We start from the raw sequence: 15,894 nt of genomic DNA, 5'->3' as shown, positions 1-15,894 counted from the left end.
CAACCATTTATGCCATAATTGCACAAGTTGTTTGTAAATAATTTCAGTGAGAAACCTAAAGTTTGTGAAAAAATTTGTGAAAAAGTGAACAATTTTTTGTATTTGATTGCATTTGGCGGTGAAATGGTGGCATGAAATATACCAAAATTGGCCTAGATCAATACTTTGGGATGTCTACTAAAAAAAATATATATAAATGTCAAGGGATATTCAGGTATTCCTGAAAGATATCAGTGTTCTAATGTAACTAGCGCTAATTTTGGAAAAAAATGGTTTGGAAATAGCAAAGTGCTACTTGTATTTATGGCCCTATAACTTGCAAAAAAAGCAAAGAACATGTAAACATTGGGTATTTCTAAACTCAGGACAAAATTTAGAAACTATTTAGCATGGGTGTTTTTTGGTGGTTTTAGATATGTAACAGATTTTGGGGTCAAAGTTAGAAAAAGTGTGTTTTTTTCCATTTTTCCTCATATTTTATCATTTTTTTTATAGTAAATTATAAGATATGATGAAAATAATGGTATCTTTAGAAAGTCCATTTAATGGCGAGAAAAACGGCATATAATATGTGTGGGTACAGTAAATGAGTAAGAAGAAAATTACAGCTAAACACAAACACCGCAAAAATGTAAAAATAGCCTTGGTCCCAAACGGACAGAAAATGGAAAAGTGCTCTGGTCACTAAGGGGTTAAGGAAAATGTAAAAATCAATAGAAATCATACTCTTGTTAGTTATTCTATAGTAGAGTGTTGTTACTGCTAATTTTAAAATACTACAGTGCTCTATGACATATGGGCAGCCAGATTACAAGTGGATTGGTATTTAACGTTCCTGCTCGCGTGCTAACTTCGCTAAAAGTAAGCTTTTTGCGTGGGTCAGGAAGCGCTTGTATTATAAGTTGAAAGTAAACAGTTTTCGCATGAGAGCTAACAAGATGCGCTCAAAAAGTCAAACTTAGGATATTGCGTGTTAGGGTATACCCCCATAGCAGTCAATGGAGCAAAAAAAGGGGGGGAAACACCCTACTTGCGTGCAATCCTGATCGCATATTCTCAACTTATTCTCAATATTAATATTTCACATTCCAATGTTATTTACATAACAGAATATGTTCTATTTATTCATTAAAAAAAAAACATTTTTCTACATATATCTGATGGTATTTTGGTACACTATATATATATATATATATATATATACACATATTTATAGGTATAGATGTATACAGATAAATAGGAATATCTATTTAAAAATACATAGTACATACTCTGCTGTGTATGTGTATACATGTGTATTTATGTGTATAATAGGGATGGGCGAATGTGTAAATTTTCGAATTTCGAATGTAGAACGAATGTTATTACCGAAATTCGAATTCTAAATCCGAATGTCGATAAGAACGAATATTCTTAAAAATTCGAAAATCGAATGCTATTTACAGTTTTCGAATGTCACTTTCGAATTCAAATGTTTATAATTATATCGAATGTCCACATTCGAAATTTCGAATTTAACATTCTATTTAACAAATACTATTCAGAAGTTCAATAGTTCATGTGGTAGGGCGGGAATCTAGTAAATTGATACATAATAGATACAAATATATCATTTTGAATGTTTCCATATAGAATATTGCATAATTCGAATATTACATTTAAAGAAAGCATTAGAAATACTATTACAAACATATAAATTCGAATTTTTCGAATTCGAATATAAATTCGCATTTTTCGAATTCGAATATTGCATAATTCGAATATTACATTTAAAGAAAAAGCATTAGAAATACTATTACAATCTAAATTCGAATTTTTCGAAAATAATATTTTCGAATGTAATCGTAAAATTCGAAACCGAACATTCGAAAATCGAATGTTAGAATGTTATGTAAACATTCGAAATTCGATTCAAACGAACGAATGTGTTAAATCCCTAGTGTATATATGTCTATAAATACATATATACACATATAAAAAGATAAATACACCTGTTCACACATATATACATACATATACACAGATAAACACATACATAAATACACACATATATATATATATATATATATATATATATATATATACATACAGTACATACATATACATCTTTAGACATGTATATGTATGTATCTCAATGTTAAAGACCTTTGCCTACCTTTTTTTTTTTTCTCCTGAGACATACTTTTGTGTTTTGCAAAACAGTTAACCAGAGTTCTGAGGACGCAATATTCCGACGTGCGTTAATTTTAACTGCGCTCAAGGGATCGTGTTTACTTTCAAATTGTAATACGAGTGATAAACCTGATGCGCACAAACACCTGCGATAAACCCCTTTTCGCTCATGCAGCACTCATAATCTGACCCTATGACTTTATACATTTTTGTATCAACCAGCCTTAAAATATGCAGCATAATAATATTACTTATAGCAACATAAATTTATATTATCGCATAATTGAAATATATCATGTAAGTTATCTTATGTATAAATTGACAGTGTTAACTGGGGTAGATTTTTAGTAGTATGATAAAAAAATAGCTGAGGCAATAGCATGCTATTCATTGTAAAATATATGTTATATATGTACGTCTTAACATCATAATATGTACATATGTAAACAGCTAACCTAGAACAAGAGATTCTAAGGAATTGCACCACAAAGCTTATAGATATTACTACTACCAATGTGAAATTTATGTCATACAAACAGAAGGCCAAGAAAATGTATAACTTTTAACAAACAAAGAGAAAAGAAAATCTTAGTTGCCACCCCAGATTGCTATGTTAATGGCCTCTATTTAGACCTCATTCAAAAAGACGCACCTTATTTTATCAAGCAAGTTCACTTTAATCAGTGTTGTATTTTGATGCATATTCAAAAAGAAACAAAAATATCAAATTTTTATATAAAATACATATATAAAATATAAAAAAATATTTGCTCCAAGGAGTGTTATTGGGTGACTAAAGGAGGAAGGATTTAAGGTCCAAGCAAAGCTTTTAACCCCTTAAGGACCAAGGACGTACGCCACACGTCCTCAAAAAAAATACAGTTAATGACCGAGGACGTGTGGCGTACGTCCTTGGTCTGGAAAGCAGCTGGAAGCGATCCTGCTCGCTTCCAGCTGCTTTCCGGTTATTGCAGTGATGCCTCGATATGGAGGCATCCTGCAATAACCCCCCTTGGCCATCCCATGCAGAGAGAGCCACTCTGTGGCCCTCTCTGCACCGGACATCGGTGGCCGGTATCGTTGGTGGGTGGGAGCAAGTCTGGGAGGCGGGTGGGCAGCCATCGATGTGCCCAGTGGAGTGGAGGGGGGCGGGAGCGCGTGCACGGGGGGCGGCGGGCGGGCGCGTGCACGGGGCGGGAGCGGGAGGGAACCGCTACACTACAGAAAAAAAAACTTTCAAAAGTACAACAAAATAAGTTTTTGAAAGCTGTAAATAAACGTGTGGAAGGGGTGGGGGGTTGATCTTGGGGGGGGGGGAAGCTACACTACAGAAAAGGGTTTTTTTTAAAAAAAAAGGCACATTTTTTCACTAAACTGGGTACTGGCAGACAGCTGCCAGTACCCAAGATGGCGCCCATTAAGGCAGAGGGGGAGGGTTAGAGAGCTCTTTGGTGGGGGATCAGTAAGGCTGGGGGCTAAGGGGGGATCCTACACAGCAGCATATGTAAATATGCTAAAAAAAAACACAAAAAAGCCCAAATATAGCTTTTATTTTAGTACTGGCAGAGTTTCTGCCAGTACTTAAGATGGCGGGGACAATTGGGGGGTGGGGGAGGGAAGAGAGCTGTTTGGGAGGGATCAGGGGGTCTCATGTTTCAGGTGGGAGGCTGAGCTCTACACTAAAGCTAAAATTAACCCTGCAAGCTCCCTACAAGCTACATAATTAACCCCTTCACTGCTAGCCATAATACACGTGTGAAATGCAGCGGCATTTGGCGGCCTTCTAATTACCAAAAAGCAACGCCAAAGCCATATATGTCTGCTATTTCTGAACAAAGGGGATCCCAGAGAAGCATTTACAACCATTTGTGCCATAATTGCACAAGCTGTTTGTAAATGATTTCAGTGAGAAACCTACAATTGTGAAAAATTTAACGTTTTTTTTAATTTGATCGCATTTGGCGGTGAAATGGTGGCATGAAATATACCAAAATGGGCCTAGATCAATACTTGGGGTTGTCTACTACACTACACTAAAGCTAAAATTAACCCTAGAAGCTCCCTACATGCTCCATAATTAACCCCTTCACTGCTGGGCATAATACACGTGTAGTGCGCAGTGGCATTTAGCAGCCTTCTAATTACTAAAAAGCAACGCCAAAGCCATATATGTCTGCTATTTCTGAACAAAGGGGATCCCAGAGAAGAATTTACAACCATTTAAGCCATAATTGCACAAGCTGTTTGTAAATAATTTCAGTGAGAAACCAAAAGTTTGTGAAAAAATTTGTAAAAAAGTGAACGATTTTTTGTATTTAATCGCATTTGGCGGTGAAATGGTGGCATGAAATATACCAAAATGGGCCTAGATGAATACTTTGGGATGTCTACTAAAAAAAAATATATACATGTCAATGGATATTCAGAGATTCCTGAAAGATATTAGTGTTCTAATGTAACTAGCGCTAATTTTGAAAAATAATGGTTTGGAAATAGCAAAGTGCTACTTGTATTTATGGCCCTATAACTTACAAGAAAAGCAAAGAAGATGTAAACATTGGGTATTTCTAAACTCAGGACAAAATTTAGAAACTATTTAGCATGGGTGTTTTTTGGTGGTTGTAGATGTGTAACAGATTTTGGGGGTCAAAGTTAGAAAAAGTGTGTTTTTTTCAATTTTTTCCTCATATTTTATAATTTTTTTTATAGTAAATTATAAGATATGATGAAAATAATGGTATCTTTAGAAAGTCCATTTAATGGCGAGAAAAACGGTATATAATATGTGTGGGTACAGTAAATGAGTAAGATGAAAATTACAGCTAAACACAAACACCGCAAAAATGTAAAAATAGCCTTGGTCCCAAACGGACAGAAAATGGAAAAGTGCTGTGGTCATTAAGGGGTTAAAGTCCCAAGTCTCATCAGCATTTCAGTCTGCACAGAGGGGGTTTGATTTGTCTCTACTGTGCAGACAGAGATCGTTATGATTGCACAGAACTGTATGGAAAGAGATATGCATGTGGCTTTGTGTGAGTAAATGGTGCATTTGTATCTGTGCATCGCAAGGAGATAGTTGTATACATTTTTTATTGAGCTCAACCCTTAGAACTATTAAAGGGACATTAAACCAAATTTGTTTCTTTCATTATTCAGATAGAGAATACAATTTTAAACAACATTCAAATTTACTTCTATTATCTAATTTACTTCATTCTTTAGATATATTTTGTTTAAGAAATAGCAATGCACATGGGTGAGCCAATCACACAAGGCATCTATGTGCAGCCACCAATCAGCAGCTTCTGATCTAGATATGCTTTTCAGCAAAGAATATCAAGAGAATGAAGCAACATAGATAATAGAAGTAAATTAGAAAGTTGTTTAAAAGGGCATGCTCTTTCTAAATCATGAAAGAAAAATTGTGGGTTTAATGTCCCTTTAAGCTTCTACCAAAGCCCTTATGTGCCCTTGATATTAAACCTTGGATTCAAGGTTTATAGAGCTTGCTTCTAAAAAAATTTTTTAACTCAATGTGAATAACAATAATTCTCTCTACGCTTTATTATATTATACATTTTATTCATGTTTCCATAGTCAACATTTGTTTTGAAAATAAAAGCTTTTTTTACAGCAGTATCTTACAGTATCCTATTTATTAATATGATTTTTGTTAGCATATTATTCATATTGTAGAAAACAGTTTGTATAATTGATCCTATTTTAGATGCAATGATTTTTTTCTCTTATGTAAATATATATATATGTGTGTATTTATTTTAGTTCTTTAGATATCATTGAAGCAACCCCAATCTTTTCATTTTTCAATGCATTGTTTTGATCTTTTATTGGTTGTTTTTTTTAACCATAAGTCTGAGGTTTTTGTTCTTCAATTATTTTTATAGACGTTAAACATGGTGACTCCAACACTTCGAGTAGAAGACTGTAGTATAGCACTTTTACCAAGGAATCATGAAAAGAACCGTTGTATGGATGTCTTACCTCCAGACAGATGTCTCCCATTTCTTATAACGATAGATGGGGAGAGCAGTAACTACATCAATGCAGCACTGATGGATGTAAGTTTTGTTTCTATGGTTCATAACCACAAGAACCTAATCTGTAATCCAACAAAATAAGAATTCTAAACTTTACAACCTAACCTCATCTAGAAAGCCTCCAGCTGAAAAATATAATCATAAGGGAGCATTTAGACAATAACAAATGGCAGGTAGCACAAATAAAAGGCATATTATCTAATATGTGACAATGCCAAAAGAAGGTAATGACATTGATGAACTGTAAGATTGAATAGCAAGACACTCTTATTTCCCTTGGTACTAGATAAATGTGATCTTTACAAATAAATAGGGCTCTTTAGACTCCTTCAAATTATCCCAGTGTTTCTTGTCTCAGAATAGCTTTTAGGATTTTTTTTATTTTGTTTAAAAAATCTAGATATAGATGTAACTTTTTAATTTGTATTATTTAGATTTTAAGACAAAGGAACTCTAAATGAATCAGATTTTTTTAAATGTATATATATATATATATATATATATATATATATATATATATATATACTCCAAATAAATAACTTGCACCCGGCAAGTTATTTCTTTGGAGTGTGTTTGGAGACTCTGCAGCGGCCATTGTTACCTTACAGGGAGTTCTAAGGTTGTGTGTGTGTGTATATATATATATCTATATATATATATATATATATATATATATATGTGTATGTGATAATACACGGGGGGTTTGCAGAGCACAAACAAAGACAAAAAACACTCATGGTGTAGTATTTTTGTATTGAATATATTTTGTAGTATAACTTTCTCACCTTATAATACCTCAAGCATGTGAGATATGAGCTATGCATGGAGGGTAATTATTTCCTGATCTGTAGTTCAGATGTAAACCATTTGGCGTAGAGTAGAAAAACTTCCTTTCTTTAGCTATGTTGTGTCTCACACATTGGAGTAATGTGGAAACGTTCCTTTTCCTTTTATTAATATATCTAAAAGTTTACACCATCAAAGGATTTGGCCCAAAAGGACAAGTTCTGGACAGTATTTTCATCTAGGAATGATGACTTTCTCCATAGTGGACCGGAGGATTAACTCCTTTTGACCATCTGGACTAAACAAAAAGGACTTCTTACTTAGGACTTTTTTGCCTTATGGGGAAACAATTTGGGTGTATAAAATTGTTCCAAATTAAGCAATTAATATGCAGGCCCACCTTTGGGCAAACAAGGCACCTGCCCCATGCTTGTTCTTGAGAATAAGGGGGCTGTAGGCTTTAAAAATACTCTAGATGCCCTTATGGAACCAATCCCTTGGTCTTCATTGTCCCTTTCTTGTACTGTGTCAACAGGGCTGTGCAATTACCAGAGTCTGTCTGTCTGTCTTGTGCTTCTACTGCTGATAGTAGGGCGGGAACATTGGCTTTGACAGTTGCTGAGACATTCATTGAGCTTTTGCTGAATCATATTCAATGCATGCAAAAAATAAAAATAACAGAATAAAAAAAGATTCTTTTAAAAACTGCAACCTTGCAACATAACATTTATGCAGATTTTAGCAAAATGGCAAATCTACATATTATTGTAGGTCTTTTGATTCAGGTATTTTGATTCATGCTGAATCTGTGATTGCAAATGAGTTTAAAATGAACCCTAAAGAAAAATGCTACTATTTTTATACCACACTTACTTTCAGTGTCGTCACTAGGGTTGGTGTCACCCGGCGCGGTACGTTATGGTGTCACCCCTCCCTCCCCCCAGAAAGCACATACACAAACACAAAAACACAGGCACACACACATACAAACAATCAGACACACTTAAAAACACACTTGGATGCACACACAAACACTCGGAAACACACTCAGGCACGCACAAAAACACTCAGACACACGCACAAAAACACTCAGGCACACACACAGAAACACTCAGATACACACACACACAAAAACACTCAGACACACAAAAACACTCAACCACACAAAAACACTCAGACACACACACATACAAAATATGTAAACTGCACTGCATTAAATATAAAGCTCATGCCTAGAGCTGCTCCCTGACTCAGCAGAGCATCAAATGAAAGATAAACAGAGCACTCTAAAAATAAATCACTAAAGAAAAGGTTTAGGCACGCAAACTATGAAAATTCTGCTCTCTGACTCTGTTCCAAGTCTGTCAGTGCACAGCCCCGGGCTGCGTATCTACCGCTTCTTATGGCCAAGCACCTCTGCTCTCTGCTCAACCCCAGACCCCCACCTGCCCTCCCCTCCTACCTCTTCAGTCTGAACTTAGTGTACCGTAACTTTAGAGACAGTGTCAGACAGTCATCCCCCTCATGATTTCCCAGTTCCCGATTAGAGAGACAGCACAGCAGTGAGTGACTCCACTGCTCCACATGCCACTGAGCAGTGAGCACAGATAGGCAGGCAGGTTTAGGCTAGCAGCACAACTTTGCAAGCCCCACGGCACGCCCACAACATTCATAGTGAAATCGGGCAGTGGAGGAGCAAAGTACAAACAAGAAAAGCAGCCGGGAAAACTTTTTGTGGAAATTGCAGCGCTGGCTCAAAAATATGTTTCTACAACTGCCCCAGTCCCACTTATGTTCACAAATGCTGGCACCTCTAATAAAAAAATATATGCATCTCTACATTGTATTTCTTTGAATTTCAATAAAATTAAAAAAAAAATTTTTTTTTTTTTTTGGTGGTGTCACCCCCTGGAGGGTGTCACCCAGGTGCGGCCCGCACCCCCTAGTGACGCCACTGCTTACTTTCTGTTGTAGAGATTTTATTATCTCTATTACATCTAGAATATGTATAGTTTTGTTTTTTGTGTTTAAACCATTTTTTTCTGTGCTTACTGACATTTTTTTTTTTACTTGCAGTGGTTTGTTTTCATGTTCATATTAGCGAGTAAACAACAGCGCTTTGAGTACCACTTGTTCGTTTTGATATAAAATCAAATAACTATTACTTTTTTCATTAAAAAAAACATTTATATATGCTTAATGGCTGCTCTTTTATAAACAAGAATGTTTTTGTTGTCTATGTGATACAAATACCCTATTTATAACCATTTAGAAGTAGTGGATGTTATAAATATACATTTAGATTTTGTAATATGATAACCAGAAGATAAGATAAAGTTCTGTTTATTATTCTAAAATATAAACTTAATTAAAGGGACACTAAACCCATTTTTTTTCGTGATTCAGATAGAGCATGAATTTTTAAGCAACTTTCTAATTTACTCCTATTATCACATTTTCTTCATTCTCTTGCTATCTTTATTTGAAATGCAAGAATGTAAGTTTAGATGCCGGCCCATTTTTGGTGAACAACCTGGGTTGTTCTTGCTGATTGGTGGATAAATTCATCCACCAATAAAAAAGTGCTGTCCAGAGTCCTGAACACAAAAAAGCTTAGATGGCTTCTTTTTTAAATAAAGAGAATGAAGAAAAAATGATAATAGGAGTACATTAGAAAGTTGCTTAAAATTGCATGCTCTATCTGAATCACAGAAGAAAATTTCTGTGTTCAGTGTTCCTTTAATGGTTAAGATAACAATATACATATCCCAGGTATTCTTTCTTTACATTTTCTGTTTTTGTCCATCCTTATTGTCTGCTCAAAGGCTACTCCCACACACATAAAGTAGATAATAAATATTTAAACCTTATTATTTTGATCACATCTGAAATGTCTTCCTCTGATTGATACCTGGTATGTTTAGAAGTCTCCACATTTGACAAACTGCACATTAGTATTTCCACAAATCATGTTTCCAATGCTTGACGGAGTGCGTTCAAAGCATGGCTGTTCAGCAGATACTTGCTGGTATGGTTAAAGTTATACATCTTATTTGTAAGGCAGTAACCCCATTTTGTGATAGAACTTAAAGTGATGGTAAATTTCACACTTTTAGGATGTTGCAATTAAAAATATATTAGTACACAGGCAAAACCGCATATTTATTTTTATTTTTAAAAGTCTATATATATTTATAATGCAAAATATATACTCCTACTTGGTATTTTCTGTTTCTCCTCATCTCTTCATTTGCCTTTTGGCTGGGCTGTGACATATAGAGCAGTCCGACCCATTCTCTGCCTAGGCTTCCTAAGCTCTTTCAAAGGGCTGTACTTCAAGAGTGTCATATGACACACACACTGATTGGATCTTCATTGGAAATATCATTAAAATAAAAAAGTTCATCCCAGTGGGCCTGTATAACATTGTAATAGAAACATATATATAGGCACGGATTTAACCCTTTTCACTGATAGATTAAAAAAAAAAAAAAAAAAAAGAAAGGTACACATATACATTTTAATGGCAAAGATTACATATATGGAATTTGATTAGTTAAAGATTACCATCACTTTAAGCAGTGATTAAATTTTTGTTATTTTATATGAATAGTTTGTATCAGTGATGAAGCATTACATTTCAAACCTTAAATTGAGTAAATAGCAATAGAAACAATAGACAGCGTCCAAACAATATTAAAATGACAGAATATATTTATTAAAACATAAAGGGCCAGATTACAAAGTAAAAATTTTGTATGAAACCCGATGCATGTTAACTAAAGGACTTTGGGTATTACGACTGGGTTAACTTATTCTCCCATAGACTTCAATTGAGAACACTTTATAAAAAAAACATAACTTTTCGCTTGCGTGCTAACCAGACAGCAGTTATTAATATTTCACATTCCAATGTTTTTCGCATACAGGATAATTTTATTTTTATTTTAAACTAGGTGATAAGCCTACTCAGAGGGCAGTCTATGTTTAAAAAATTACACACCCCAAGCTAATGTTACAACAAAATAAAAAAATTAAAATTACAGAAAAAAATAAACAAATCTATCCAAAATAAAAAAAAATAAACCTTAACTAAAGCCCCTATAAAAATAAAAAATCCTCCCCAAAATAAAAACACCCCCTAATCTAATACTAAACTACCAATAGCACTTAAAAATGCCTTTTGTAGGGCATTGCCCTAAGTTAAACAGCTCTTTTACTTAAAAAAATACCAATTACCCTCTAACAGTAAAATCCCCCCACCCAACCAACCAAGGGCAATCAGCTATTTTACAGCCCATTAAATTCCTAATCTTAAAAAAAAAAAAAAATCCTAAAACTAAGCTCCAAATAGGTACTCACTGTTCCCAAAGTCCAGCGGAGAAGGTCTTCTTCCAGATGGCTCTTCTATCTTCATGCGGTGCAAAGGCGGCACGGAGTGGAGGTGCGGAGCGGTCTTCCCTGATGCACGGATCCGGAGCAACGGTCCTCAATGGCGGTCCTCAGCAGCGGTCTTCAGTTGTGGCGATCCTCAGCAGCATGGAGGCTCCTCTTCAGTTGATCTCCGGTGTACACTAAATTTGAATGGAAGGTAAAGCAATCAATTTAGTGTACTTTGCATTCCTATTGGCTGACATTTTGAAATCAGCCAATAGGATTAGAGCTATTGAAATCTTATTGGCTGTTTAAATCAGCCAATAAGAGTTCAGTAGCTCTCATCCTATTGGCTGATTTCAAAATTTCAGCTAATAGGAATGCAAGGTACCCCAATAAATATGGGGTACCTTGCATTCAATCTTCAGTGTGCGGTGGATGATCTCATGAAGAGGAGCCTCCATGCTGTTGAGGACTGCCGCCACTGAGAACCGCCGCTGAGGACCGACACAGAGGATCTGTGCATCGGGGAAGCCAGCTCCGCACCTCCGCCCCGCCTTCACTACGGATGAAGATAGAAGATGATGGAGCCGCCTGGAAGAAGACCTTCTCCGCCGGACTTCAGTATTTGGGACTTAGTCTTAGGATTTATTTTTTTTATTTATTTTTATGATTAGGGATTTAATGGGCTGTAAAAGAGCTGATTGCACTTTTAAGGGCAATGCCCATACAAATGCCCTTTAGTTTAGTAGTTTAATGTTAGTTTTTTTTATTTTAAGGGGTGGGGTTTTTTTACTGTTAGGGGGGACTTAGTATTTTTTAAATGTAAAAGAGCTGTTTAACTTAGGGCAATGCCCCACAAAAGGCCCTTTTAAGGGCTATTGGTAGTTTAGTTTAGATTAGAGGGTGTTTTTATTTTGCGGGGGCTTTCTTATTTTCATAGGGGTTAGGTTTAAATTGTTTTTATTGTTGATAATTTTGTTTATTTTTTTCTGTATTATGTTTTTATTTTTGTAATTTTAGATTTTTTTTTGTAATTTAATGTTAGGTTTTATTATTTTAATTGTAACTTAGTATTTGGGTTAATTTAGGGGGTGTTAGGTTAGGGGGCTTAGTAATTAAATTAGTTATTTGCTTTGTGGGGGGTTGGAGGTTTTGGAGTTAATAGGTTAATTAGGTATATTGCGATGTGGGAGTTTGATGGTTTAGGGGTTAATAGGTTAATTAGGTTTATTGTGATGTGGTGGGTTGGTGGTTTAGGAGTTAATAGGTTAATTAGGTTTATTGCAATGTGGGGGGTTGGTGGTTTAGGGGTTAATATTTTAATTATGTTATTTGCGGATTATGGGTTAATTACTTTATTATTTTGCGATGTGGGAATTGGCGGTTTAGGTGTTTATTAATACTTAGTGCGGGAGGTTAGTTTTTTTGTTATACTTCGTGCGGGCAATTCGGTTTTTTTGTTATTTCGTGCGGGCGGTTATGTGGCGGTTTTTTATTTCTTGTGGGCGGTAATGTGTTTTTTCATTGTTTCGTATGGGCGGTTGCGTGTTTTGTTTTTTTAAGGCTTCCCTGCCTATGCTGCATCCAGGTGGATTCAGAAAATGGCAGGGTAGTGAAAGAATCCAATGCAGGTGAAAGAATCCACCGCAGCGCACAACTAACATTCTTTAGGCTGCCTCACACAGCCAACATTCCTTTGAGGATTGCGTGCGCAACTGGCGACACCGACGGACGCATTACAAACGTGATTATAGTATAGATAGATTTCTATATAAATCTATATAAACCTATACCTGTATATATAGTGCACATGAAGAATTAGTTATTTTAACATTTGTTATGTAAATATTAAATATAAAATATTGAAAAAATTATAATTATTATATATATATATATATTGTTAAAAATTCTAAAAAAATTATTTGAATATATAAGTATATTTTACAGTAATTATAATAATTATTACTAATTATATTTTTTTATGAATTTTACATTTAAATAACGTAATTTAAGTAACATAATGATAACTAATTCTTAACGTGCGCTTACCCAATACAGAGTTAGACCTACAGAGCACAACCCGAAGTGCATTAAGCATATCTTACTTTTCAATGTTCTTTGCAGAGAAAAAAAATTGTTCTATTTATTTTTAAACTTAAATTTATATATATATATATATATATATACACAGTATATATATAATGATGCTAATGTAAAATATATAGCTATACCTATACATCTATATGAATATATACAGTATTAAGGAATATCAATTTAAAAATACAAAGGACATTTTCCTCTATATAAAGAACATTGGAATGTAAAATATTTACAGTAAAACACATTATAAAAGATTAATATTTAATAAAATTGATTTTTCCTATTTCAAGGTATTTGAGTGGAAAAGGCTCCAAAGTATATATATATATATATATATATATATATATATATATATATATATATATATATATATATATATATATATATATATATATATATATATGTGTGTGTGTGTATACATGTGTATATATGAATATATATATATATATATATATAAATACACGTGTGTATATATATATATATATATATATATATATATATATATATATATAAAATAGCCCTTTCCATTCAAACACCTTGTGATATGCCATTTCAATTTTAACCCTTATTAAGTATTTTTATTAATATTTATTTTAATGTATTTATGTTGTGTTTGGTGCACATTTCTTTTATCTGTATCCCTTTATTCTACGTCTTCAGTCACGGTAACCCAACGCACGTTAAATTCGATGTGTTGTAATCTAGCCCATAATATATTAAAACAATGTTACAAAGTAATAAAATACAAGCAAGTATTTTGTGATATAGTCTGGCCAGTTGTAATGCTACATTACCTATGTATTATATGCTGTAACTTTTACTTCTCAAATAAATTTAAAATTTAGAGAGAGAAAAAAAGCATCTTGGGCATATTTATATTGGCTGTAGTGCCAACAACCTTTTTATAAAAAAAAAATCATGAGTTGGGGCTGTAGGATAAGTTTAATTTACATTATGCATAAATTAAATATGCATATTCTAAAAATGCACAATTACACAGTCCTTCTAGGGAATTGAGTGAGGCATTAAACATTATTTCAACATCCCTTTAGGCTTAATTCATTTTTGAGCACTATGTAATGAGTTTATGAATAAGTTCTAGCTTTTATTATGTATAATAAATTGATTATATGAGAAAGTCCTTCCTGGGTTATTTCTTTATAAAGGATCACATTGTGTTCTTATAATATGTGAATTGTATACAATTCCAAATATGTGTTCTTTACAGAAATATCTAGGAGCGAGAAGTGTTACACTACAGGCAGAAGCATGGCATTTATTAAATATCCTTGCAAAGGGCCTTGAGTCTTTTGCTTATACTAACAATAATTAGGGTCTGACATTCAGCTACTGAATATACTTGTAGGTTTTTAGTATTTTCCTTACGTCTATTTATTTCCCTTTCTTTAGAGCTACGTGCAGCCTTCAGCTTTTATAGTTACACAACATCCCTTACCAAACACAGTTAAAGACTTCTGGAGACTGGTCCTTGACTATCACTGCACATCAATAGTGATGCTAAATGATGTAGATCCTGCACAGGTGAGTATGTTTGATATTGTTTTGTAATTCATTGAAAGTTGGAGCCACATGATTAGGACATAATATTTTCCTTTTATATTTTAAATTCTGCTCGTACAAATGGTTTTATTATTGCTAATTGTATTTGATCAAATCAAACTTTTTTATGGGGGGTAGTGATTGTCAAAATGCTAATTAGCTATTCTAATATATTCACTCACACCCTTCATCAAACCTTTACTGTACCCAAACTTTATGCCTTTACAACAATATGATTCACTATATATAAAAGTATACAATCATGCATTTAAGTTCCCACTCAAACACAAATAAAGCTGAAAAATTCCTGGTTTCACTTCTGTCTTAATGATATGAAAAAAATGTAAACCATCCATTCCCCATTTTTAACCATGCAAGTGCAACTAGAAAATTAAACTTACAAATAAGCTTTTTGTTCAACAATAGAATGTTCAAAATTGTCCTGGAGAGCACTGTGGGAAGTTTAGAACTTCAAAAAAAAGACAGATGAAACTAGGAATTTCACCGCTTTTTCATGCTTGAGTGAGAAATTAAACATTGTCATGAATGTAAATTTTTAATATCTAATGCCCATCATATTTAAAATACAGTATAAATGACACATATAAATATCAGTCTCAGCTCTGTTACATTACTATTATAATAAAAACAAATATAAACACAGGCTGCCTTAAAAAGGAACTCAACATGTGACGTTCAGTTAATCATCAAGAAATTGTTTAGAAATTGTTATTGAAGTTTTCCATTTTATAATGGCATTCCTCAGAAAAGCAAACCCTTGACCCATTAACCTATCAAAGACACAAGTGATAGGTGTTAATGAATGAACTATTACTTTAAT

The 15,894-nt window shown here is 33.8% G+C and overlaps 1 protein-coding gene across 6 annotated transcripts in view; it reads left to right on the top strand.

Moving 5' to 3' along the window:
• Positions 1-15,894, top strand: part of PTPRM (protein tyrosine phosphatase receptor type M) — a 1,348,209-nt gene that overhangs the window by 1,293,453 nt on the left and 38,862 nt on the right. For all 6 annotated transcript variants that reach the window (XM_053714931.1, XM_053714930.1, XM_053714929.1 and 3 more), the window contains 2 exons: positions 6,078-6,251; positions 14,904-15,035. In XM_053714931.1, the coding sequence (XP_053570906.1) occupies positions 6,078-6,251; positions 14,904-15,035 (306 nt within the window). The remainder of the gene's footprint in view (positions 1-6,077; positions 6,252-14,903; positions 15,036-15,894) is intronic.

Source organism: Bombina bombina, chromosome 5 (assembly GCF_027579735.1).
Source record: "Bombina bombina isolate aBomBom1 chromosome 5, aBomBom1.pri, whole genome shotgun sequence".
Lineage (NCBI taxonomy): Eukaryota > Metazoa > Chordata > Amphibia > Anura > Bombinatoridae > Bombina > Bombina bombina.
Note: the sequence above shows the minus strand (reverse complement) of the source record. Positions and strands in the feature narration are given on the sequence as shown.